Consider the following 25,943-nt stretch of genomic DNA (forward strand, 5'->3'; position numbering starts at 1 on the left):
GGTTCTCTGTGATACTGCCTGCTGAGCCGTGTATCTAAGCCTCTCTATGATACTGCCTGCTGAGCAGTGTATCTAAGCCTCTCTGTGATTCGGTCTGCTGAGTTGTGTATCTAGACCTATTGTACGTGTGACTCTTCGCAGAATAGTGTATCCAAGCCTGTCACCTGTGATACCGTCTGCTGAGGCGTGCATCTAAGCCTACCATGTGCGGCACTGTCAGCTGAGCCGTGTATCTAAGCTTCTCAGTGTTACGACCCCCATCATTAGCTCACTCAGAGCAGGCGGTGCCGGAGGCTCCTCCTGTACGTACGTACGAGTGACTAGTCCCACCTCCGGAAATGGAGACGCTGCTGGCGCCGCTCCCCCTGGCGGCCAGTCTCCTGATTACATTACAATTAAATTTTCTGGTAGAGCAGCAGGAGGCTAGGTCGCCTTATTGGAACACCTGCTTGAGTGGGTGTGGTAACATGGCGGCCACTGATGACGTCAGCGTGTTGCCAGGGTAACGGATTAACGCTGCTAAGGAGAGAGCGGAGAATGAAGACGAAAACTACTGAAAAAGCAGACACAAAGAGAGCGGCGGGGACCAGACGCGAGCCGGAGGGTACTGTCTGTAGACAGTCTACAGAGACAGCCTGACTCACACACTTCACCCTGAGACATTCTGACTGACATACCAACTGAGACAGTCTAACTGCCCTTAGAAAGAGTCTGACAGACATATCCCCAGAGACAGTCTGACTTTACCCCCAGAGACAGTCTGATACCAATACCCATAGAGGCAGTGTGACTGACACAATAATAAGGCTGCCTGCTGAGACAGTCTGACTCCCCTCAGAGACAATCTGAGTGCAAAAACTACCTGTAAGAGACTGGCCATTAAAGACTGTATTACACCAGCAGATTATCTGACAGATATCTCACCAATCATTGGTCAGGTGGCCGTTTACACACACAGATCTTTTGGTATACCAACTATTGGTCTGATTGGACAGATATTGGTGAGATAATCTGTTGGTGTAATACAGCCCTAAGACTATCCCCTCCTTGACAGACATAACTGACTACCCCATAACTATTATGTCTGCTTGTCATAATAACTACTACTGCAGTGACTGGTATAGCTACCCCCAGAGACACTCTGTCTCACATAACGTCCCCTAGAGACAGTCTGATGTAACTGCCCCTAAAGACAGTCTGACTCGCATAATTTCACCCAAGAGACAGTTTGATTAATGTAATTTACCTGAGAGACAGTCTAATAAAACTATCCACAGAGACAGTATGATGGCTTTACTGTCTCCAGGTATAGTGACACTGACATTACTACCCCCAGAGACATAACCTCTCCTAGATACAGTCTAATAAAACTACATGCACACAGACAGTCTGACTGACATTACTGCCCTTATATACATCTCACTGGGAAAATTACCCCAGGACCGTCTAACCAATAAAACTACCCTTTAGAGACAATCTGACTGATGTAATTATGTCAGGCTATTCTGACATAATTGTCCATAGATACAGTCTGACAAAACTACCCCTAAAGACATCTTGATATAGATAATGTATAGGCAGTTTAACTAATAGAACTATTCCTAGAGACCACCTGAGTCACATAATTACCCCCAGAGACAGTTTGACTTACACAACTGCTGCTAATAACAGTATAACTTCCATAACTACCCCCAAAAGACTGACTGACATAACTGCCCCTAGAGACACTGTGACTGACATATCCATCTCTAGAGACAGTCTGTCTGACATAACTGCCCTTAGAGACAGTATGACTGACGTCTCCATACCTAGTCTGTCTGACATAACTGCCCCTAGAGAAACTGTGACTGACATATCCATCTCTAGAGACAGTCTGACTGACATAACATCCCTTAGAGACAATATAACTGACATCTCCAACTCTAGTCTGTGTGACATAACTGCCCTTAGAGACAGTGTGACTGACATATCCATCTCTCGAGACAGTCTGACTGACATAACAGCCCTTAGAGACAGTATGACTGACATCTCCAACCCTAGTCTGTCTGACATAACTGCCCCTAGAGAAACTGTGACTGACATATCCATCTCTAGAGACAGTCTGACTGACATAACATCCCTTAGAGACAATATAACTGACATCTCCAACTCTAGTCTGTGTGACATGACTGACATATCCATCTCTAGAGACAGTCTGACATAACAGCCCTTAGAGACAGTATGACTGACATCTCCAACCCTAGTCTGTCCGACATAACTGCCCCTAGAGACACTATGACTGGCATATCTATCTCTAGAGACAGTCTGACTGACATAACATCCCTTAGAGACAGTATGACTGACGTCTCCAACCCTAGTCTGTCTGACATAACTGCCCTTAGAGACAGTATGACTGACATCTCCAACCCTAGTCTGTCTGACATAACTGCCCCTAGAGACACTGTGACTGACATATCCATCTCTAGAGACAGTCTGACTGACATAACAGCCCTTAGAGACAGTATGACTGACATCCCCAACTCTAGTCTGTGTGACATAACTGCCCTTAGAGACAGTGTGATTGACATATCCATCTCTAGAGACAGTCTGTCTGACATAACTGCCCTTAGAGACTGTGTGACTGACATATCCATCTCTAGAGACAGTCTGTCTGACATAACAGCCCTTAGAGACAGTATGACTGACGTCTCCAACTCTAGTCTGTGTGACATAACTTCCCCTAGAGACACTGTGACTGACATATCCATCTCTAGAGACAGTCTGACTGACATAACTGCCCTTAGAGACAGTATGACTGACGTTTCCAACCCTAGTCTGACTGACATAACTGCCCCCAGAACCTTTCCTAAGCGCCACAGGATAAATTAAAGGGCATTTATGACATCAAAAGTAAATGCTACAAATGTCTGATAGGTGTTGGTTCCACGTCCAGGCCTCCCACTTGTCAGGAGAATGGCAGTCTCCTTTTCCTCCCGAATGAGTACTCCTGACATCAGGAGGCCATGCGTGCCAGTGTAGGTTATGGGCGGTTTGGTAACAGCTTAGCATTTTAAAACTCCCAGAAACTACAGTGGAGAAGTGGCACCTATACACTCCTTTCTGGATTACCAAACGGGGTCATGGGACCCCATACCCCTGATACATGGTGAACCATCCGTGCTCCTGAGTGTGTGCCACTCCTTTTCTCTCTAATAGTAAGGATGTGGAGTGCCGCACACTGTAGTTGCTGGTGCCCGCAAAAGACTGAATAGCCGTGATCAATAATGTAGATTTTCTCTCTAACATAGAAACTAGATTGGAGTAGTCATACATAGACCAGCATGGGTATTGAGGGTCTCACGTGGTCCCTAGAACGAAGGTTGTGCATCCCTGGACTGTATCATTGTCTACTCTAACTGACCTGGAGTCCCCTGGAGATAGTCTGTGATGTAGTACTGCAAAGTGTCCACAAGATGGCGAACTTCACTGCAGTAACACATTATATAACTATGCCCTATGGGCAGAGAACAACAAATTGAATTATGTAATGTCTGCAAATCTGTTATTTCTAGCTATTCTCATGTCAAATGCACCGTGAATACACTGTTTAGACATGCAGCCCTATGAACTCCCACAGTCCTCAGTTGCTTGCCAGCAGTCTCCATGACATTTCTATTTACTATCAGGTTGATTGGAGGTGATCATGTGGGTAACATCCTTCCATATCAGGCAGCATTTGGTCAGTGATTATCATCAGTGATTGTGATCCAAAACCATGAATGGAGCCTTCACAGAGATAAGGTATAATGGAAAGATGTATACCTGTTCTGTACTGTTTTCACCTAAACCTGTGTTTGGCTCACATGCACTGATGATAGTCGCTGATCAAACACTGACTGTGAAAACGGCCTCGTAGTGAATGACCTGTCTTATGTTGTTATGGTTCTTTTCCTTCAGGATCACAGCATGTCTCAGAGGCAGATGGCGAGTGGACATCACTGTATCGCCTGTACAAAGACCCTTACGTGTCACCAAACACACAGAAGGATGACAGAGGCCACTGTTCTCAGGACAGGTAATATTAGAGATTGGACTGACCTATTAAGATATTGTATTTGCAACTTAAAGGGGCACCGCGGCTAAACCCAGGCAGTTAGCGATGTCACAGCAGCAGCTGATATTAGTCACACCTATGGATGTAAATGCCTTTAGTGCTTCCTAGTAATAGGGGTGAGGTTACGAGGGACGCTGCCTCTCATTATCATTGACAAACACTAAAGTCAGTCGCTTATTATCGGTTACACACTGACATGTCAGCTCACTTGCTTGCAGTCTGCTATCTAAAATCCAGCGAGCTTGGATTTTTCACAAATGTTGTGTTGCTTCATGTCGTCTGGTGACGGGAGCACATATACATCATATTTTAGTGTCAGAGCGAGACCTTGTGATCTTGGTGTTGCATGATGAAAGTTATTGTGTAGTCCTAGATTAATGGCTGTATAATCGGCAGATGATCGCTAACGAGCTCAGTAACGATCATCTTGCAGTATAATACTGCCACCGATTGCCCAATCCAAATCTTTTGCCATGTTAAAAAATGATCGTTTGCAGGCAGCAGATCGTGGTGTCCAATCATGATCTGCCACCGGCAAACCACTATGCAGCATGGGGACGAACGACGGCATAGCGATCGCTCTTCCCCATGCTGCAGAGGAGATTGCTGCACGTAATAGCAGAGGTCTCCTCCACTAGCGGGCAGGCGATTGCCGGGAGGGAAGAGTCACATTGGGCTGTGTAATACAGCCTTAAGTCTGGAAGTAATATGTTTACTCCATACAGATGGTAAGAGCCCTACCAAAGGAAACAGCCAAAAAAAGATGTCGGATCAGCTAAGTAAGAGTTGTGATATGAAGAAAGAAAAACTGAAAAAAAGTGTCCCTATGTTCATGGTATGTGTATATCTATCTATCTATCATCTCCTAATTCTCTATCTTTCTATAATTGGGAAATAATTAGGTAGGTTTGGGGGATGGGGACACATCCAAGGTGGGGGTGTAGGGTAGGTTTGGGGGAATAGGATTGGGACACATCCATGGTGGGGTATAAGAGTCTGTGACATATCAGGCTACTCTCAGTCTATGGCAGGCAGTAATATGTTGTGCTGCTATGGCCGCTGTGTTCTCCTCCTCCCCCAGCAGTATGGAGAGTCTACCTTTCTCCTCCATGGAGGTGAAGTCTGGGCAGAGATCAGACTATCACCCTCTAGACTATTGTTACATCTTTAAAATGCATGAATGCAGGCATGGGATTCAGCCGTTCCCTCCAGATCTCCAGATCCGGCTGTTAAAATTACAACTGGATCAGAGAACAGTGTTACCGGCTGAGTCCCGATCCGGTGCTCTGGTGGCAACAGGGCAGCTGGAGATGTTCACTTCCATTGCTTCGTGCACTGCTGATAGTTTAGCTTAGTTGGGTGGTATGTGTGTGTAGTGTATATATGGTGTATTTATGTATGTGTACCATGTATATGGTGTATTTATGTGTGCTGCATATATATGGTGTATGCATATGTAAACATGTGTCGTACACCGTGTGTCCGTCGCTTAGTAGGGAAACGGTTGTTAAAAAATTTAATCCCACCCCTGCATTAATGGCATCTCTGCCCCAACCCCACCTCCCCCTATATATCAGCTTGTCTTTGTGCACGCAGTACTTATTTAAACCACTAGGTGGAGAAGCAGCACTCCTAGCACTATATGTTTTACATTGTTTGGAATGCTTATTTTCTCTGATCTGTTGCAGGTTTGGTGACTTTGTATTTGGATCCCCAAAAGTGCTACCTCCTGTACCTAGTGGGGTATTTTTGCTGCTGTGCTGCTCCAGTATTTGTCTCTTCTCACTTCTAGTTGTAGGATTTACTAATTATTATTAAGGGCTCTTTCACACTTGCGTTGTCTGGATCCGTCGTGTACTCCATTTGCCGGAATTACACGCCGGATCCGGAAAAACGCAAGTGAACTGAAAGCATTTGAAGACAGATCAGTCTTCAAAAATGCTTTCAGTGTTACTATGGCAGCCAGGACGCTATTAAACTCCTGGTTGCCATAGTAGTAGTGGGGAGCGGGGGAGCAGTATACTTACCGCCCGTGCGGCTCCCGGGGCGCTCCAGAATGACGTCAGAGCGCCCCATACGCATGAGTGATGTGATCCATGCGATCACGTCATCCATGCGCGTGGGGCGCCCTGACGTCACTCTGAAGCGCCCCGGGAGCCGCACGGACAGTAAGTATACTGCTCCCCCGCTCCCCACTACACTTTACCATGGCAAACAGGACTTTAGCGTCCCGGCAGCCATGGTAACCATTCAGAAAAAGCTAAACGTCAGATCCGGTAATGCGCCGAAACGACGTTTAGCTTAAGGCCGGATCCGGATTAATGCCTTTCAATAGGCATTAATTCCGGATCCGGCCTTGCGGCAAGTGTTTAGGATTTTTGGCCGGAGCAAAAAGCGCAGCATGCTGCAGTATTTTCTCCGGCCAAAAAACGTTCCGGTCCGGAACTGAAGACATCCTGATGCATCCTGGACGGATTTCTCTCCATTCAGAATGCATGGGGATAATCCTGATCAGGATTCTTCCGGCATAGAGCCCCGACGACGGAACTCTATGCCGGAAGAAAAGAACGCAGATGTGAAAGAGCCCTAACACGTTGTGTTATTAATCTTATGTCATAATTCTTATACCTTAAGGAAGAGATCTTTCTGAAGAATCTAAAATAATAAAGTGGCAGATATTTGCCTCTTCAGTGATTCATGGCCTCATTTACACAGTGCCCCAGGGTCATGGCAGTCTATAGATTTCTTATTAGATTCTACATGTGTCTATCAATATCTCTGACTCTTTCAGACATATACCAGGCCGCCTGTGTCCAGCCTTCACTCCCAATGCAGACGCCTAGAGGAGGAGAATGCCTACATGCTGAGACAAATAATGGACATGGAAGACAAGGCCATGAAGAGTGCCACCCAGCAACTCCAGCAGTATGAAAGGGCAGGGGTGAGTGTCAGGGCAGAGCTTCAAGGGAACCTGTCACCGGGATTTTGGGTATAGAGCTGAGGACATGGGTTGCTAGATGGGCGCTAGCACATCTGCAATATCCAGTCCCCATAGCTCTGTGTGCTGTTATTTATTTTTTTAAACCGATTTGATACATATGCAAAGTAACCTGAGATGAGTCCTGTACGTTAGATGAGTCAGGAACAGGACTCATCTCAGGTTAATTTGCATATGTATCAAATCATTTTTTTTACACAATAAAAGCACACAGAGCTATGGGGACTGGGTATTGCAGATGTGCTAGCGGCCATCTAGCAACCCATGTCCTCAGCTCTATACCCAAAATCCCGGTGACAGGTTCCCTTTAAATGCTGATGACCTATACTTAGGATAGCTTATCCATATCTGATCTGTGGTGGTCCAACTTCGAGCACCCCTCCTTGGTATTCTGTTTGAAGGGTCTACAGTGTTTGGACGAGCGCTGCAGTCTCTTCATTGTATACCAAGCACGGCGCCATCCATTCCATAGCAGCTGTGCTTGGTATTGCAGCTCAGTCCCATTCACTTGAATGGGACTGAGCTACAAAAAGGCAATGTGACCGATGGATGCGACATCATAGGAAGAGGCCACAGTCCTCTCTTAATCTCCCCCCTGCAAAGGCTGATTGGAGCTCTCCCTTCCAACAGCTGATCGGCAGGGATGCTGGCAGTTGCACCCCTCTGATCAGATATTGATGACCTATCCTGAGGTAATCAATATATATCCTGGAAAACCCATTTAAAAAACATTGGGTCTTTATTTGATATAACCGAAAAACATCCCAGTAAAGGGTCTTGGAAAAGCTGGCTGAAAACCATTATGAATGCCATTAAGTTGTTGTCCAGCTTCCCCTTCTCTGAGTAGTGCTTGCTGAGCAGGGGCGTAGATTTCTGCTCCTGGGCCCCAATACAATATGTAGGCGAGGTTCCTTACACCCATTTATGTGTAATTTCTTACACTCGTATACAAAATGCATTGACCATTTATAGAACTATTTTCCTGGCACCAGGCCCAGGGTTGACACCTGCCTTTACACCATATATAGCTACTCAGCAGATACTAGCAGAAACAAGGACATAGGGCCTAACATAATATCTTGTTGTCTAATCTTCCCTTAGAGCAATGTCCGTGCTGTGCAGATTTGGACAGATCATCGAATTCGAGACGCTCAACAGGATCTGGAGTTGACCAGCGAAAGAAGAGAGGAACATCTGACTGGTGAAGGGCTACTAAAACTTCTCAAAAAAATGTATTTTAAAATGACTTTAATGTGGCATCAATGGAACCTGTTAAGTGCTGAATTATCAGAAAATTATGCAAAACCCTTTCACCTGTAAGGACTTGTAAGGATGTTCAGGAAGAGAGCCTTTTAGGTGTCTTACAGTCATGGTTAGATTTGGGCACTACTCAGACCACACAAATGCCTGCGGCCCCAGAGATCAGGAGGGTCTCCTGCTCCCCCCTCAGGACACATATACAGTTAATCACAATAGGGACGTATGGAGCCGTTAGACAATCAGAGGTGGATTTGTCCACCACTCAGACCATGTAAATGTCTGAGGCCGCAGAGATCAGGAGGGTCCCCTGCTGTCCCCTCCTCAGGACACATATACAGATAAATACAGTGGTGAAGCAGGGGGCTCCCTCCTCCACCATTCACCCTGTGGCTGGTGGTTTGGCACTAGCAGGCGTGATGCAGTGACATCATCATGGCTGCTCCATCTAGCCTCCCGACAGACCAAAGCACATCAACACTGAGAGTTCTTCTCCATTGTGGTTACGTGGACTGTGTGAGCATTCATTTTGGAAACACTAAAGGGGCCATATTGTATTGGGGGCACATAAGGGGTCTCCATAGCACTGTGACATGGGTGGAGATTAGTAGTTCGACCTGGCAGAGCTAAGACTACATTCACATCTGCATTATGAAATCCAGCAGGCTGTTCCAGCGAAGAACAGCCGGCCAGATTTCACTGTATCCGGTACTGCTGTTCACCTCTGTATCCCCATTGACTATAATAGACCATTCAGAACATCCTCCATACATATATGGGGGATGTCGGGTCTTTAAAGATGGCAGCTGGAGTAGAGCGAGTGCCATAGCTAGCAAGTGCCTGCTGTTTCATACAGCAGACACCTGCAACTAATGTCCGCGACTGACAGTAATACTGATCGCAGACATTTAACCTCCAGATGCCGTGGTCAATTGTGACCACAGCATCTGAGAAGACAGAAACCCGGAAGTGCACTCTTTACTGGCTGGAATGCCTCCCTCCAGCAGAGATCGGGGAAGGTGTTCATTCAGAGAAATGATCATGAGTCTGTATTAGGCTTCCAGGCTCGTTACACATTACTTGTATATCACAATTCAGGCCAGCGGGTGGCAGCACTGAGCTGTAATATACCTATTTCTGTATAAGATAATGGAGAAAATTCCATTACCCTATACAAATTGCAATCTGATGATTGCATGTTGTGGTCCACTTGGGGACCTAATAAAATGTAAAAAACAAAAGTTTTTAAAAAATATAACAAAAATACAAATTTAAATCACTCCCCTTTCCACAAAATAAAAATACTTAAACAATAAAAAAAATCAACATCATGGCCTATTAATACTATTAAAATATAAAAAAGTATTTCATACGGTGAATGGCATAACTTTGCCTCCCAATTTTTTTTATAAAAAGGCATCAAAAAGTCATACCACAAAACGGTATTATCAAAAGCTACAGATCATCCTACAAAAAAATGAGCCCTCACACATCTCCGTAGACATAACTATAAAAAAGGTATGAGGTCAGAATACAACGATGGCAAGAAAGAAATAATTTTCCCCCAAATTTTTATTTCAGTATTAAAACGCAAGAAAAATTGTAAATAATGGTATCACAGTAAGGGTTCTGACCTAGAGAAGAGCACAAGTCAGTTTTACCGCATAGTGAATGCCATAAAAACAAAACCTGTAAAACTATTGCGGAATAGCTTTTTTTTTTTTTTTTTATTCCACCCCATTTGGAATTTTTTTCTGCTACCCACTACATTGTATACCATATCAAGTGGTGGCATTACAAAGTACAACCTGTCCCGCAAAAAACAAGCCCTCATATGGCTATGTGAATGGAAAAATAAAAAAGTTATGGCTTAGGGAAGGCAGGGAGTGAAAAACGAAAACGCGAATATAGTAAAAAGTATGAAAACATCTCAACACTTGTCCTGCGAGATCACACAAAGCCATGCGTGAAATGTGAAATCCCCAATAAACAAGCCCCTCCCACCCAGGTCATGTGACTGAAGCAGGTCCCTTACAGGAGTGCTCGCCACCTACCAGGAATTTATTACAGTACAAGACCTTTCATGGAATTAGCACTTGGCAGCCATTTGTAAACTTAACGCCAAAACTTAAACTTACTCTAAGCAAAGTAACATTAGCTCTTGTAAAACGTAGGTTTTCGACCCCACAAAGAAGTGCTTGTGGATGGAAGGATAACGTATCACATTCACCAGTAATGACTTTTCTACAGCATTCAATTACAAATCCAAATGTTCTTAAAGGGAATGTGTCATCAGAAAATGATCTATTGCTTAAATTGCAATTTTATGTTTTTATACTTTTTTTTAAAGAATTTTTGGAGATTTTTTTTCCATGTTACTATCTGTATTTAAAAAAAAGTTACCTAAAATCGTTCAGCTTTCACACTTTGGCCTCTAGGTCAAATAATATGCTGAGACTTCCTGTCCTGTACAGATCACTTTTACGTAGCGATCGTCATATGACCACAGACAGGATTACAATGACATATATCACTTCAATAGATAGATAGATAGCACAGGATCCACCATTCACAATAAGTGATATCACAGCTTATCTACTCCCTCCTGACCTCTGCACAGGTCACAGAGCATGGCTAGAAAACTCTTCCATAGAAGTCAATGGGGTCCCCTCCTGCCCATTGTGTCTATGACCCACGGGGCTGCAGAAAAGCATATCTCTAAATGCTTCCAAGAACAGCTCAGGCGAGATGGCTGCTCCATAATCCTGTTCAGCAAATAAAATAGAAACAGATTATGAAGAATCTTCTGTTCCCCTTAAAGGAATTGTCCCGAAATTGAAATGTATCACCCGTACACAGGACCATGTTTGATAGAGCAGTAAACGAGCATACGAGCCGCTACCTCCATTGAAAGTCTATGGGAATGCTAAAGAGAAGTCGAGCACAGCTCTTCGCCATCTTTAGTAGTCCCTTGAAGTTGAAATGGAGTAACTCTGCATTCTCGACCACTAATCTATTCAGACGGGGACACAAGACCCCTGTTTTCATGATCATTTCATGTCCCGGTAATGGGTCCCCAGCAGTGAGTCACTCAACACCTAACCTGTGGATAGGTGATAGGTTTCAGTACTGGGAAAACCTTTTTATAAGGGATACTAAAGGTGGCCATACACATGAGATTAAAGTCGGACGGAATGGCTGATTTTGGCCTTTGCGTTTGCTGGTCGTTTGAAAAACTAGCGCAAACGATCATTTGCGTTGGCCGACGGCAGACTGTTGTCTGCAGAAAATGTAATCTGCCATGCTGGAATCTCAGCCTGCATGGTGAATTCAGCCGATCACTTGCCATTGTGCTCGAGTCCCAGGGAGTCCGTTTTTGTAAAGGAATGACTCCCTAGTTGGCCAGTTTAGTTGGTGGGATCAGTCATATGAATGGCCAGCTTAAGCCTATATTCAGGGTGCACCTAGCCTTTCTGCTACCTGAGGCGAAAACCTGAAATGGCGCCCCCTTCCCCCCATCCTATTAGAGGAAACGGTGGGCCAGGGAGACATCGCTCCCATGCCCCGTTGCGGCATTCAGCTGTATTGCTGTCCTGAGTACAGCGATACAGTTGAATATATAAAGATAAGCATTTCCACAATGAAAGCACTCATTGCTCATTGCCCTCGCTGCCCCCTTCTTGCCCCTACCTGGTGCTGCCTGAGGCAATCGCCTCACCGCGCCTCATTGGCGGTGCACCCCTGCCTATATTCCATTTGCAGTGCAGTTTAGTACAATCTATTGTTGCCTGCCATCAGCCATGCAGAAAGTTTGAGTAAGCTGGGGATTCTCAATGATTTTCGGTTCATGACAGCTGAGACAGTTAGGGTAATGCCACATGTGGCATATACGCTGTACATGTTCCGTAGCGGATTTGCATGCCAGAAATCTGCAATGTTCGCAGTAGCAGCTGTGGATGAGATTTTTACAAATCTCACTTTTTAACTCGAAAATCCACACATAAGTTGATATGTGGTGCAGACTTTAAATCTGCATGTCAGTTTATATTGCAATACTGAAGGTTAAACCCGTGGCCAACCTGCAGCATTTCCACAAGGATTCCACAGCGATATCTGCAGCATTTGGTAAGGATTTTGCTGCTGCGGAATACAGGCAGAACGGCTGCAGTTTTTGTGTGGAAGATTGAATTTTCTTGCAAGTTTAATGGATTTCCTCTCTTAATTCCATTTGCCAGAAAGTTTTCCAAAACCAACAATCCATTTAAAGGGGATCTCCAGGAATTAAGAAAATGAAAATACTTAAATATTACTTTTTTATAAATATATTCCCAAATAACTTTCATTAGTTATAGTGGCTCGTTTTTTCTAGGGAGCAATCATTAGGAGAAATAAAATGGCCACCGTCCTATTAGTACACTCAAAACCTGTCCTAATCACACAGCAGGTAAAGAGCTTGCCTCATCCTCCTCTCTGCTGTACTTGTCAGGGATTATGATCCTGAATACAGATGATAAGATCTTTAGCTGAATCTGTAGGAATGGAGTTCATGAGGCGACATTAAGTACAGAGATGATGGGCAGGACAGACTGTGGTAATGTGGGGCTTTGATAATGATGACTACATACAAGTGCTGCTGCTAATCAGCCACAGCCCCACCCTCCGCTCTGTACTTCATGTCTCCTCTTGACCTCCAGCCATACAAAGATTCAGCTGAAGATCCTATTAAACTGCATTCAGGATCATAATCTCTGACAAGCAGAGTAGAGAGGAAGACGAGGCATCTCTTTAGCTCAGTGTTGTGAAGTAACTTGTCCTTCTGTGTGACTAGGACAGGTTCTGCGTGTACTAATAGGACAGCGGCCATTTTGATTATCCTAATGATTGCTCCCCAGGCAAAACGAGCCATTATAACTAATGAAATGTATTTGGGAAAATATTTATAATAAAGTAATATTTAAGTATTTTCATTTTCTTAATTCCCGGAGAACCCCTTTAAGCCATCTAATCAGTGTGGATCTGTTCGGAATTGTGACCAGATACAATGCGGATACCTTTAAAGAACTAATTTCAGTTTTTTTGTCCCTCTTAGGACTGCGTCTTCAGCTGCAGAATTGTGAGGAAAAGATACAGGCGACCCAAAAAGACCTGCAACAACTGCGAGAGTACCGTGATCGGGGGCATTCAGTAAAAATGCTTCAGGCTGCAGAGCTCGAGAGGCAGCTGCGTGTGTTCAGTGAGCTGCATCAGGTTAGAAGGGTTTATGGTGCAGTAACACCACCTGTTTCTTAGTGTAGTCAGAACCCCCTTACTATGTGTGCAGTGGTCTATTCTGCAGTCTTGTGGAACAGACCACTGCACACAGATAATGGGCATTTTGACTACACGTGGCCGTACCCCAACTGCCTTAGCTGTCATGAACGGAAAAACAGAGAGCAGCCCTAGTTTACTCAAACTTTATGCTTGGCTAATGGCAGGAAACAATAGATTATACTAAACTGCACTGCATGGAATATAGGCTTAAAGAGGGCCTTTCACCAGGATACATGTATTGAAATAGTTATATTACCTTACAGTGCGGCCCCCAGTGATGTCATTCCGCTTTTTTAAATTTCTTTAAAGGACTCCCCTCTTTCGTCCACTGTGTTCCCAGTTTGTTTTGGTGCCTCATATGCTAATGAGGCGATTTGGTTCAACTAGGCGGGGACTTGAATTTGTCCTGGGCGCGGTTATCTTCTCCCTGGCTGCGAGCGCATCCAATCAGAGCGCCCCACTCTTAGCCAGTGAGAAGGAGCTCAAGTTCTCGCGTTGATTGAACCAAATCAACTCGTTAGCATATGAGGCACCAAAACAAATGGGGACCACAGGGTACAAAAGAGGGGGGTCCATTTAAAAAAAAAAAAAAAAAAAAAAAAAGGAATGACATCACTGGGGGCCGCACTGTAAGGTAATATAACTATTTCAATACATGTATCCTGGTGAAAGGTCCTTTTTAAGCCAGCCATCGATCTGTCATCCATGGGATCATTCGTATGAATGATCCCACTAAGTAAACTGGCCAACTCCTTTTAAAAAAACGGACTCCCTGGTACTTGAGCACAAAGGGGTTGTGCCAACTTTAAACGGAACCGGACATCAACCTTATGCAGCCCGTACTAACAGCAGAATAAAGCAGAGACAGGTGAGTTGATTTCAGCGGTCTGTCATTTATAAGTTAAAAATAAGTGGTTGTTGAGAACCAACATCACAATCCTTGCAGACTGGGCCTGGAAAAAGAGTCCCGGCCACCTGAGAAGAGTCCTGGTTATTCAAAAAATTCCTGCTTTCCCTGCCCACCTGCTGATGACTGACGTGTAGGTGAAGACTAATGTGTGATGCAGAACAGAAAAACGTACTCCTGCTGCTTAACAGCATTTGTCCTTGACATCTCCTTCATCAGGACCAGGCTGCTGATGTGGAAGCGTTGGCGCAAACAGAGATTGAAAATTTGTTGGAAAGTCATCAGAAAGTGAAGGACGGTGTGCTCCAGGGTGTAGTGGAGGTGAGTGAAACCAAGGTTTATTTCTCTGAGAGCTCAATCAATTTCACATTTTGTTGAGCCATTTAATACACAGAAAATGTATTTAATACATAGGGACTACTTGTTTTGGTGCAACAGTAGTGATAGCAATACAGTCCATAGAAATGCAGGAGGTGATTTATGCTAGATTGCTGGGGTCCTCGAGTCCAACCCAAACTAAAGGGATTCTATCACATTGAACTTGGAGTTTGAGCTGCAGGCAGCATGTTATAAAGCAGAAGGATTAATAAATAGTTTTATATGAAAATATTCAATACATTTAAATTCCTCCTCATTCTGGGCTTTGAAGTCCAGGAGGTGATCGGCAGCTATCTCAGTATACACGGTCTTAGGGAGAAGCCTGTCAATCACTGATAGGACCGTCTCTTTGACTTCAAAGCCCTGAATGAGCAGGAATTTAAATTAATAAAAACTAGTTATGCTGAATATTTTCCCGTAAAACTATATATCAATCTGCTCAGCTCCTCCAGCTCCATAACATGCTGCCTGTAGCTATATTTGCATTTTTACAGTGACAGTTCCCTTTTAGTACAGCATTGCAGTCTCACAATATATTAACAGCAGGTGGGATGGGAGATGACCCCAATCTTGGGAAAAAAGGCCCCAGACGGGCAAACTGATACATTGCTCCGATTGTTCTGCTAGATTTATTTCAAGCTGGCAGCTCTCGGGGTGGGGGGGGGGGGGGGTGGGGGAACGGTCCTTTCACAGATGGCGTATCCTGTGTGCTGCAGCTAGTGGCAGTTGAAGGATAAAACTGAGCATGCGCTTCCAGCTCAGTCATCAAGGCAGAGAAATTAGAAAAATATCAAACAGCAGGTGGTGCTATACAGATAGATTTCACTGAATTAGGGTCCATTCACACATCTGTGTGTGTTTTGCGGATCCGCAAAACACGGACACCAGCAATGTGCTTTCCGTATTTTGCGGACCGCACATCGTCGGCACAATTGCGGACAAGAATAGGACATGTTCAATTTGTTTTCGGGAACGGAAATGCAGACCCGGACGTGCGGGTCCACATTTTTGGATCCGGGCAGCACATCGTGCGGCCCCACAGAAATGAATGGGTCCGCAATTCTGTTCCGCAAAATGCGGAACAGAATTGCGGACATGTGAATGGACCCTAACTCAGTAGCTGTAATACATTTTTAATTAGATGCAATTACAAAAGTATTCAGATGCAGGTGGTGGTTTCAAAACCGTAGAATATTTTTCATGGGACAACCCTTTAATTAATGTGGCCATGCGTTTTGAATGGTATATGTCCTGGCACATTGACACTGCCTCTGTTAGTACAGTTTCACTTACAGCCTGGGAGGTTTTCTTTCCATTCTCTTGAGTAGTTGGGGGTATAGATAAACACTAGTGATGTACGTATAAACCGTGTACAATGTATTGTAGGACATCTGTGGTTTGTCTATAGATCTGGGGTTCTGTAATAGATTTCTAGGCAGAGTAGTAAAAGCACAGGAATCCCTGACCTGGCAGGAAAAGGTCTCTTGTCCCTGCTGATATCAGGGGATCTCCCCTGTTCCCAAAGCTATGTCTGGCATGCACCATGTTCAGTTCGTGCTGAGTCTGTTCTTTAAGCTGCATTCTTCTTTTGTGTAAATCTTCCAAAAACACTCCAAAAAAGGAGCCAAATCATTTCACCCAATTGGTCGGTAAGGTTTACTGCCACTCTACGATGTGAAGATACCACCCATCCTATACAGTATGTATTGACCTGGTTTGCAGCACTACTCTGTAAACAAGGATGACATTTCCCGACTATACAGATAAATAGGAGGCAAAATGCAACAATTAACATATTGTGGGGTTTCGCTCTGGTAGACAGGATTAGCGGACGCAGTATGGAGGCAACAACAAGTTCTTTGGATCAAACAGTTCAGTGTTTTATTCACACTTTACGAAAGTGACAAAACAAGCAGCCATATTCAAACAAAAAGTCACCTTGCGGTGTTGGTGTTGATTCACACCATGCGGCAATTCTGCCTCAAAGAGTTCTTGCTAATAGCAGCACCAACCTGTTTTCACGCCAAACAGGTAGCAAGCCTTCATCCAGACACAAGGCTCCCAGATCCCAACACAGAGACCTGGCTTCTGAGCCCAGCTGCCTATTTAAGGACAGCCAGGTGCTGCCAAAACCCTGACCGGCACTTAAAATACGGTCCTGTATTTGACCTCACCTGGCTGTAAATCAGCCCAGCAGCACATGCTGGGAGGAAAATACCTGTTTTCCCAGACAAAACCTCTCACTGTGTCACAATATACATTATTACGCCGTAACATGTACTATTTCCATACATCTGACAGACTTGTTATGGGCATTTCATGGTGATCTATTACATTATTATCGTTACGATTCTAAAAATATACCTTTAAATGGAACTGTATGTACAGATGTAAATACAGCTCCTTGGCTACCCTGTAGGAGGGGGTCGTGTCTTTATAAAGTGGTGGATAAGGAACGTGCTGGTTTTACTGCTCATGTGCAGCTCTCCAGCCAATCATACAGTGTATGACAAGTAATTAACTCTTGCGCACAACCAGAATAGGGGAAATTCCTTTTCAACAAGCAGGGATAAGAAATTAAGTGATCCTCCCCTGCCCCCCAAGCCTTGTCTTGCTATATAATCCCCTGTGTTTATTTCCTGGCAGTGGGATGGGTTCTTTTATAAAACTCAGCACTCACAAAGTCAGGGCTCATTCACATAGCAGTTGTTCGGCCGTTCAGTGCACTGGAGGTCGCAGTTTGCGGTCCCAATGCATGGGCAACATCCGTGCGGCGGCCCGCGACGGATCCAGACCCAGTCAGCTTGAATGGGTCCGTGATCCGTCCGCACCGCCAAAAAATAGAACATGTTCTATTTTTTTGCAGTGCGGAGGCACGGAGAGAAACCCCACGGAAGCACTCCATAGTGCTTCCGTGGGATTCCGTGCCTCCGTTCCGCACCAACCTTTCGTATTGTGGACCCATTGGTCCGCATCTGTGATGCGGGGTGCACACGGCCGGTGCCCGCATATTGCAGACCCGCCGCAATACGGGCACGGCCGAACAATGAGTGTGAATGAGCCCGAAGAAGGGATGCATCCGGCAGATATAGGTGATCAGCACTAACAGCAAGACTGATAGGCAGGGAACTAGGTAACAGTTTTTTCATAAAATATCTTATATACATGTAGAGACTGAGGCAGGGCTGGGGCAGGAAGCCAGGGGTTCGGGCAGAGACAGCAGAGGCAGGCTGAGAAGCCTGACTGCCCATACAGTTGAGCAGCATTTTCAGTTTTCAATAGATGCATTCTGCTTAGCAATCCACAGACAGTTGCACACTTTACACGTGGCAGTTTTCTAATAAGGCTACTTTCACACTAGCGTTCGGCTGTCCGCTCGTGAGCTCCGCTTGAAGGGGCTCACAAGCGGACCCGAACGCTTCCGTCCAGCCCTGATTCAGTCTGAATGGATGCGGATCCGCTCAGACTGCATCAGTTGCCTCCGCTCCGCTCGCCTCCGCACGGACAGGCGGACAGCTGAACGCTGCTTGCAGCGTTTGGGTGTCCGCCTGGCCGTGCGAAGGCGTGCGGATCCGTCCAGACTTACAATGTAAGTCAATGGGGACGGATCCGTTTGAAGATGCCACAATATGGCTCAATCTTCAAGCGGATCCGTCCCCCATTGACTTTACATTGAAAGTCTGGACGGATCCGTCCGAGGCTATTTTCACACTTAGCTTTTTTTTGCTAATATAATGCAGACGGATCCGTTCTGAACGGAGCCTCCGTCTGCATTATTATGATTGGATCCGTTCAGAACGGATCCGATCGAATGCTAGTGTTAAACTGTACATATTTCTCTAATAAATAGTATTTCAGAAACACTTAACATGACTGTCCCTACACATTAAAATAAAAAAAAGTGAAACAACAGTTACACCTTAAATCTCCTAGCATTTCCTGCTTGTTCGGCATATTTTTAGTTTTTCACTGGGAAATATTCTCCAACCTTTTTCTTTTTTGTCCCCAGAAACATCTGGATTCTCTGCCTTTGTCTGTGAAAAGGATGTGTCTTCAGAATCAGGAGATGAGGAGTGAAATGAAAGCATATCAGCAGGTGACGGTCATGGCTAATGGTTATCGGTAATGTCTGATTATTATCCTGCAGTTTGAAGATCCATTTGACAAGAAATGATTTACAAGATGACTCATGGTGCAAACATCAGGATAGGAAAATGTTGTGTCCTGATGCTCGACATGCCCCTGATGATACACAGCCTCCATTTATTTAGTCTTATTTATTATCTCAATGTTCAAAACTAAGAAAAGAGCCAGAGTCTTTTTTTTTTGTTCTGAAAATAAGACCTGCTGCTATTTCTATAGCTTTACAATGGTGACCTCCATCAGTCTCTTCCCACAGATGATTACAGGACTTCAGGATGACATTAAGAAGCTGCTGGAAACTGGAGATTGTCTTCGTAAGTCATGGAAAGAGGAGACAGACAGACTCTGCAGAGAGCTCCTGCTTAGCGTGCCCAGGTCAGTGTCCTGTTTGTGTACAGGTGAAACTCGAAAAATTAGAATATTGTGCAAAGTTCATTTATTTCAGTAATGCAACTGAAAAGGTGAAACTAATATATGAGATAGACTCATTACATGCAAAGCGAGATATTTCAGGCCTTTATTTGTTATACTATAGATGATTACGGTTTACAGTTTATGAAACCCCAAAGTCACAATCTCAGGTCCCCTTCGCTCAGGGGGTATGGATTAATTAGCTGACTAGAGTGCGACAGTTTGAGCCTAGAATATTGAACTTTTTCACAATATTCTAATTTTAAGCTGCATTAATGCAATTCCTTTTAAGTTGTATTACTGAAATAAATGGACTTTTGCACGATATTCTAATTGTTCGAGTTTCACCTGTATGTACAAGGTTGGATTCAAACATCCAATATTTGGTGCACAATTTTGTGCTTTTTTTTTTTGCTGTTGAATCAATAGAGTGAATCCAAAAACCAAAAACTCTAACTAAATCTGTCTAAAAGGTGGGCCAAGTTAGCACAATATGGCGCAACTAGAGCTTGCGTAATTTTTTCCAACTTGTTCAGAATGTGGTTGATGCTTAATGGAAAGGGTGAGGCCTAATATGGGTTGTTTTGCACCAAAATTGTACTGAAATTCTGACTCAAAATAAGCCATTCAATAGTTGGTATAGAGCTCAACAAAAATGTCTATCCCTGCACCACATTTATCATCGTGTAACTATGATGCATCTAGTGCAAGTCTAGACAGCCTGTCTAAGTTAAGCCATCTGTAGGATTGGTAATTCTGCCCCTCTGTGTAAACCCAGTCATACAGAGACATGACTGTGAGAATAAACCTTTCAGGTGATTTTGGCCATCCCGATCATGTTTGACACCTTAAAGGGGTTCTGCAGTTTGTTTAAACTAATGATCTATCCTCTGGATAGATCATCAGCATCTGATCAGCGGAGTCCGACACCCGGGACCCCCGACGATCAGCTGTTTGAGAAGGCAGCTGTGCTCCAGGAGTGCCGCGGCCTTCTCACTGTTTACCGCAGGCCCAGTGACGTCACAACTAGTATCACTGGCCTGGGCGGGGCTAAGCTCTGTTCACTTGAATGGAGCTTAGCCCCGCCCAGGCCAGTTGATACAAGTCGTGACGTCAGTGGGCCTGCGGTAAACAGTGAGAAGGCCGCGGCGCTGCTGGAGCGCCTCTACCTTTTCAAACAGCTTATAGGCGGGGGTCCCGGGTGTCAAACCCCCGCCGATCAAATGCTGATGATCTATCCAGAGGATAGCAACTTTTTGTAGCGTTACTGATCGAGTTTAACTATTGGGTGACAGCTGCAGTCCATAAGATTACATACCAACTAATGTAATCCTTTGGACTGCAGCTGTAGCTAAGTGGTTAAAAACAATTTGTAGCGCTACAAAAAGTCGCTGTGTAGCTCAGGCCTTTATTCTCTGAGATGTACTGCAAGGAAGACTTGTAGGAGGGAGAAGCCTTTTTCCTGTCCCTGGCACTGAACGCAGGAGAACTGTGATGCACAACTAGCTGAGCTTCCAAGAGAACGTGACTACACACAGTTACTGCACAGTTATTTTCTATAACAGACTGTGGGAAAGAAGAAATTGTTGCACATACACATGCCATTGCTGCTAAGCATGTATAACGTGATTACAAGGCACTTTGTATACGTTTTGATCAAAATGCATAAGCCAACTCACCAAGTCAAGATAACCTCTGTTGAATGGTTTCCTGCTCTAATTTGGCACAGCACCACATGGTGACTACTGCCACCATGACACGGAAACTTGCAGGAGGCAAGACCCAGCAGCCCAACAGCACCCCTGCTGTCATGCTAAGCCCATTGGCACTACGGTTGCACCGTATATATATATGCATGAATATAATTTACCCCTAAATACAAATGTAGGCGACGGGTGCCGGCCATTTTACATACCCAGCACCCGGCCTCAATGACAGGGCACAGCAATGCGACGAACCGCGGCAATTAATCCCTCAGGTCCGTATGTGATACGGCAAGCACCTGCCACCTACTTTTTTATTTATGGGTAAATTACATTCATTGGTGGCAGAGTGCACCCCCCACCCCAGTATTATAATAATTGGTGTCGCAGTGCGCCATTTGCCCCCCAGTATTATAGTCATTGGTGGCGCAGTGCGCCCCCTCGTCCTCAAGATTATAATCATTGGTGGCTCAGTGCGCCCCCCCCCCCCTCAGTATTATAATCATTGGTGTCGCAGTGCGCCATCCACCCCCCAGTATTATAGTCATTGGTGTGCAGTGCTCCCCCCTCGTCCTCAGTATTATATTCATTGGTGGCCACAGGGTTCCCTCCTCAGTATGTTTATTCGTGGCAGTGGCAGCTTCTGATCGGAGCCCCAGCAGTGAAATTGCGGGGCTCCGATCGGTTACCATGGCAGCCAGGATGCTACTGAAGCCAAAGCACAGGGCAGCAGGGACTGTGTAAAGTCATATTCACCCTATTAGGGTGAATAGGACAAGGATCCTAGCCCCTAAGGGGGCTAATAGTTAATAAATGAAAAGTAAAAAAAAAACACCAAAATATAAAAAATTTAAAGGGAACCTGTCACCAGGATTTGATGTATAGAGCTGAGGACATGGGTTGCTAGATGGCTGCTAGCCCATCCGCAATACCCAGTCCCCATAGCTCTGTGTGCTTTTATTGTGTAAAAAAACGATTTGATACATATGCAAATGAACCTGAGATGAGTCCTGTCCCTGAGATGAGTCCAGCGTGAAGGAGCCTCCTCCTTGCTCCCCGACGTCAGAAAGCTAGAGCGCCGTAATCTCGCGATGCACAAACTAGTGCATGCGCAGTTCGTTCCCTGAGGCTGATGCCAGCACAGGGAAGGAACACTATGATGACACTGCGCATGCGAAGCTCGCGCATCGCAATATTACGGCGCTCTAGCTTTCTGACGTCGGGGAGCAAGGAGGAGATTCTGAGGATGCGGGGCGGTGCTGGGCTCCTTCACGCTGGACTCATCTCAGGGGCAGGACATCTATCAGGTTAATTTGCATATGTATCAAAACTTTTTTTTTTTTTACACAATAAAAGCACACAGAGCTATGGGGACTGGGTATTGCGGATGTGCTAGTGGCCATCTAGCAACCCATGTCCTCAGCTCTATACACAAAATCCAGGTGACAGGTTCCCTTTAAATCACCCTCTTTCCCAATTTTACATATAAAAATCTAAACACAATAAAAAAATATATATATTACCGTAGGTATCGCCACGTCCGAAAAAGTCTGAACTATTAAAATATAAAAAAATAATTTGTGATTCGCCATTTTTTTTTGTCACCTTGCGCCCCCCCCCCCCCCCCCCCCCCAAAAAAAAATAGGATAGGACTGTTCTATTATGGGTTGGACGTTCCATAAAATGCAGAATGTGCGCAGAATTTTGGTATCGTGACAACCCTACTTGGCACCGGGCCAGACCAACCCACAGGTACAGCACCACAGCAACAACAGCCACCATGCGGCACTGCCCCATGTGAACAGATCTCAAAAGCTTACCTTTCCATTTGGTCTAACAAAGCAGACTGAGACCAAGTAGACCAGTTTTCCATATTTTTGGGTTTGAAGATAATCTATCCCCCTTCAATATACATGAGCACTTTATGATTATAATGTTAGAGCAATGGATATGCATTAATCATACACTGACAGTTCCTCTCTCTTCCCTCAGTTGTCCAGCTGATGAAGATGTAGTCCTGGATATTCCCCTGAACCAGCCAATGTATATCTAGTGCATGCCGCAGTCTGAATACTCATTACAACCTTCATGCACAAGTACTTCTTAGACCGCACTGTTATGCTGAACAAACCATGGAACATGATGGCAGAACAAGGACTTTGTCTCCGTAATTATGTTAAGTTGCTAAAGAATCCATGATGTGGATGTGAGGGTAGAAGCTCATGTCTCTAGGTGCATCAAACAAAATAAGATCATTCCCAAGTTATTGTCCGTAGCATACCTTCAATAGCAGCTGACCACGCAACTGCTATGGGGCCCGAGGGGAGGCAGGGCCCTGCGCTGAACTACTTCCTCTTCACAATTTAAAAGCACTGCATTTTCATGTAAAGAGATTATTTACAATGTAAAGAGATTATTTCAGCTTCCAGTAAATGGTAGTTGTATAAATTCCTGTGCACTGAGCTCCCCCTAGTGGTGGCTGAAGGTAGACAGCTTTGTAATACCGTAAAAGGGAAGCAGATTTATCTAGGTATTTTTGTCGGTTGACTGGTATGAATACATTGAAAAATATGATGGTCAGAATGAATCATATTTATGAAGCACCTGTTCCATTTTTTCCGGAGGGAGGATTTTTTATTAAAATTTTTTGTAAATAAAATTTCTTCCACTTAAAGGGGTATTCTCATCTTCCCTTTTCATACTTACCTTACTTAAGCGCGACGTTCACTTCCTGGATTCTTCTCCCGGCCGGGCCGCGCTTGCGCTGAAGACTGTAATGTCCTGAACGCCGCTGCGCATGCGCCATGGTGACATTCCTGGCCTGTATAGTCTAGAGCCGGCATGCGCGTTCGCGGCCTGGCCAGGAAGAAGTCATCATGGTGCATGCGCGGCGGCATGCGCGTTCAGGACTTTGCGCGGTCCGGCCGGGAGAGAATCTTCAGTCTTCTGCGCAAGCGCGGCCCGGCGGGATTCGACAGGAGAGGTGGCCGTAACCAGGGGAGACCAAAGACAACATCAGGTAAGAGGGGACTTGTTTTCTAAAAAAAAGGGTGGGAATTGGGTAATAACATTAGATAATATTTAGAAAAATTATCACTGTGAAATCATTAGCAGATTTAACAACAAAAAAGTACATTTGGCAGAAATCTGGGTATTGCATTTTGCGTTGCCATGGGAGTGATTAATGCACACGTATTGGGAAAATAGGGGAGCTCGTTGTAATTTTTGCTATGGGGCACTATGAGATCGGTGTACGCCCCTGGTTTTTATATTAGAATGCAGCAACAATTCAACTTTACCATTTGGCAGATTTATCACTCAGGAGTCAGGACTCATAGAAAGCTGAAAGATAACCCATGTGGAAGCTGTACTAATGGCCATATTATCACCCAGCTTTGCTAAAGACGGATATAAAGAAGAACCATTTTAATTTGGAAGAATTCCAGGGCTTATACTTACCGTGTTCTTTTGGGAAGAAAATTTTGTGAATGCACTAAATGCTGCTACAACTGTTCTCATGGTTAAATATTCCTTGCATCCTCACCACTGACCTCTGCAGGCCAGCGTGATTGGGGTGGGTTAGAAGGTTGCACTCTATCCCAAATGATGCCTGTGGGGCAGGGATTCATGAAAGAAGTCCTTTAGAGGTTTTGTCCAGTTTCATGATGTTGATAACGTACTGTATCCTTAGGATAGGTCACCAGTATCAGATTGGTGAGGGTCTGACATCCACCTTCCTAATCAATGGATTGAAGGGGGTGAGAGTGCTGTGTTCTCTTTAGGCCTCTTTTACACGACCGCATGGCTTTTTTAGTGTTTTGCAGTCAGTTTTTCACGGATCCGTTGTTGCAATTTTTTTCCCGTTGTGTTTCCGTTTCTGTTCCGTTTTTCCGTATGCCATATACAGTATACAGTAATTACATAGAAAAAATTGGGCTGGGCATAACATTTTCAATACATGGTTCCGCAAGAACGTATACGGAAGACATACGGATGCATTTCTGTATGTGTTCAGTTTTTTTTGCGGATCCATTGACTTGAATGGAGCCACGGAATGTGATTTGCAGGCAATAATAGGACATGTTCTATCTTTCAACGGAACGGAAATACGGGAACGGAATGCATACGTAGTACATTCCGTTTCATTTGTGGAACCATTGAAATGAATGGTTCCGTATACGGACCGTATATGGAACGCAAAAAACGGCCCGTAAACGGGAAAAAAAATAATGGTCGTGTTTAAGAGGCCTTATTGTTTACCTGAACATCCATCTACATTGCAGCAGTGATGCAGGGTAATTACAGCTTCCTCTCCCATTCAAGTGAATGGGACGAAAAACTAATTACTCTGCATCACTGCTGCAATGTAGATCTTGTGCAGGTTAGGCTACTTTCACACTCACGTTTTGGGCGGATCTGTCACGGATCTGCAAAAACGGATCCGTTACAATAATACAACCGCATGCATCCGTCATGAATAGATCCGTTTGTATTATCTGTAACATAGCCAAGACGGATCTGTCATTAACTCCATTGAAAATCAGTGGGAGACGGATCTGTTTTCGATTGTGTCAGAGAAAACACTGACACAATCGAAAATGGATCCATCTCCCATTGATCCGTTTGGCTCAGTATCGTCAAGCGGACAGCAAAACGCTGCAGGCAGCGTTTTGATGTCCGCTTCCAGAGCGGAATGGAGACTGATCGGAGGCATTCTGAGCAGATCCTTTTCCATTCAGAATG

General features: G+C 44.7%; 1 protein-coding gene across 3 annotated transcripts; it reads left to right on the forward strand.

The window, feature by feature from the left end:
• Window positions 1-159: 159 nt before the first annotated feature.
• Window positions 160-23,840, forward strand: C6H20orf96 (chromosome 6 C20orf96 homolog). Of its 3 annotated transcripts, none has more exons than XM_044298288.1 (10): window positions 160-3,684; window positions 3,937-4,054; window positions 4,819-4,928; window positions 6,885-7,034; window positions 8,193-8,292; window positions 13,438-13,595; window positions 14,785-14,886; window positions 18,953-19,039; window positions 19,343-19,461; window positions 23,193-23,840. In XM_044298288.1, the coding sequence occupies exons 1-10, from the start codon at window positions 3,643-3,645 to the stop codon at window positions 23,251-23,253; spliced, it is 1,047 nt and encodes a 348-aa protein (XP_044154223.1). In that variant the 5' UTR covers window positions 160-3,642; the 3' UTR covers window positions 23,254-23,840. The 3 variants fall into 3 exon arrangements, with proteins under 3 accessions (XP_044154223.1, XP_044154224.1, XP_044154225.1); XM_044298289.1 differs by having other exon boundaries at window positions 160-604; XM_044298290.1 differs by lacking the exon at window positions 160-3,684 and adding an exon at window positions 3,688-3,780.
• Window positions 23,841-25,943: the final 2,103 nt, after the last annotated feature.

The sequence above is a fragment of the Bufo gargarizans genome, chromosome 6 (genome assembly GCF_014858855.1).
Source record: "Bufo gargarizans isolate SCDJY-AF-19 chromosome 6, ASM1485885v1, whole genome shotgun sequence".
Lineage (NCBI taxonomy): Eukaryota > Metazoa > Chordata > Amphibia > Anura > Bufonidae > Bufo > Bufo gargarizans.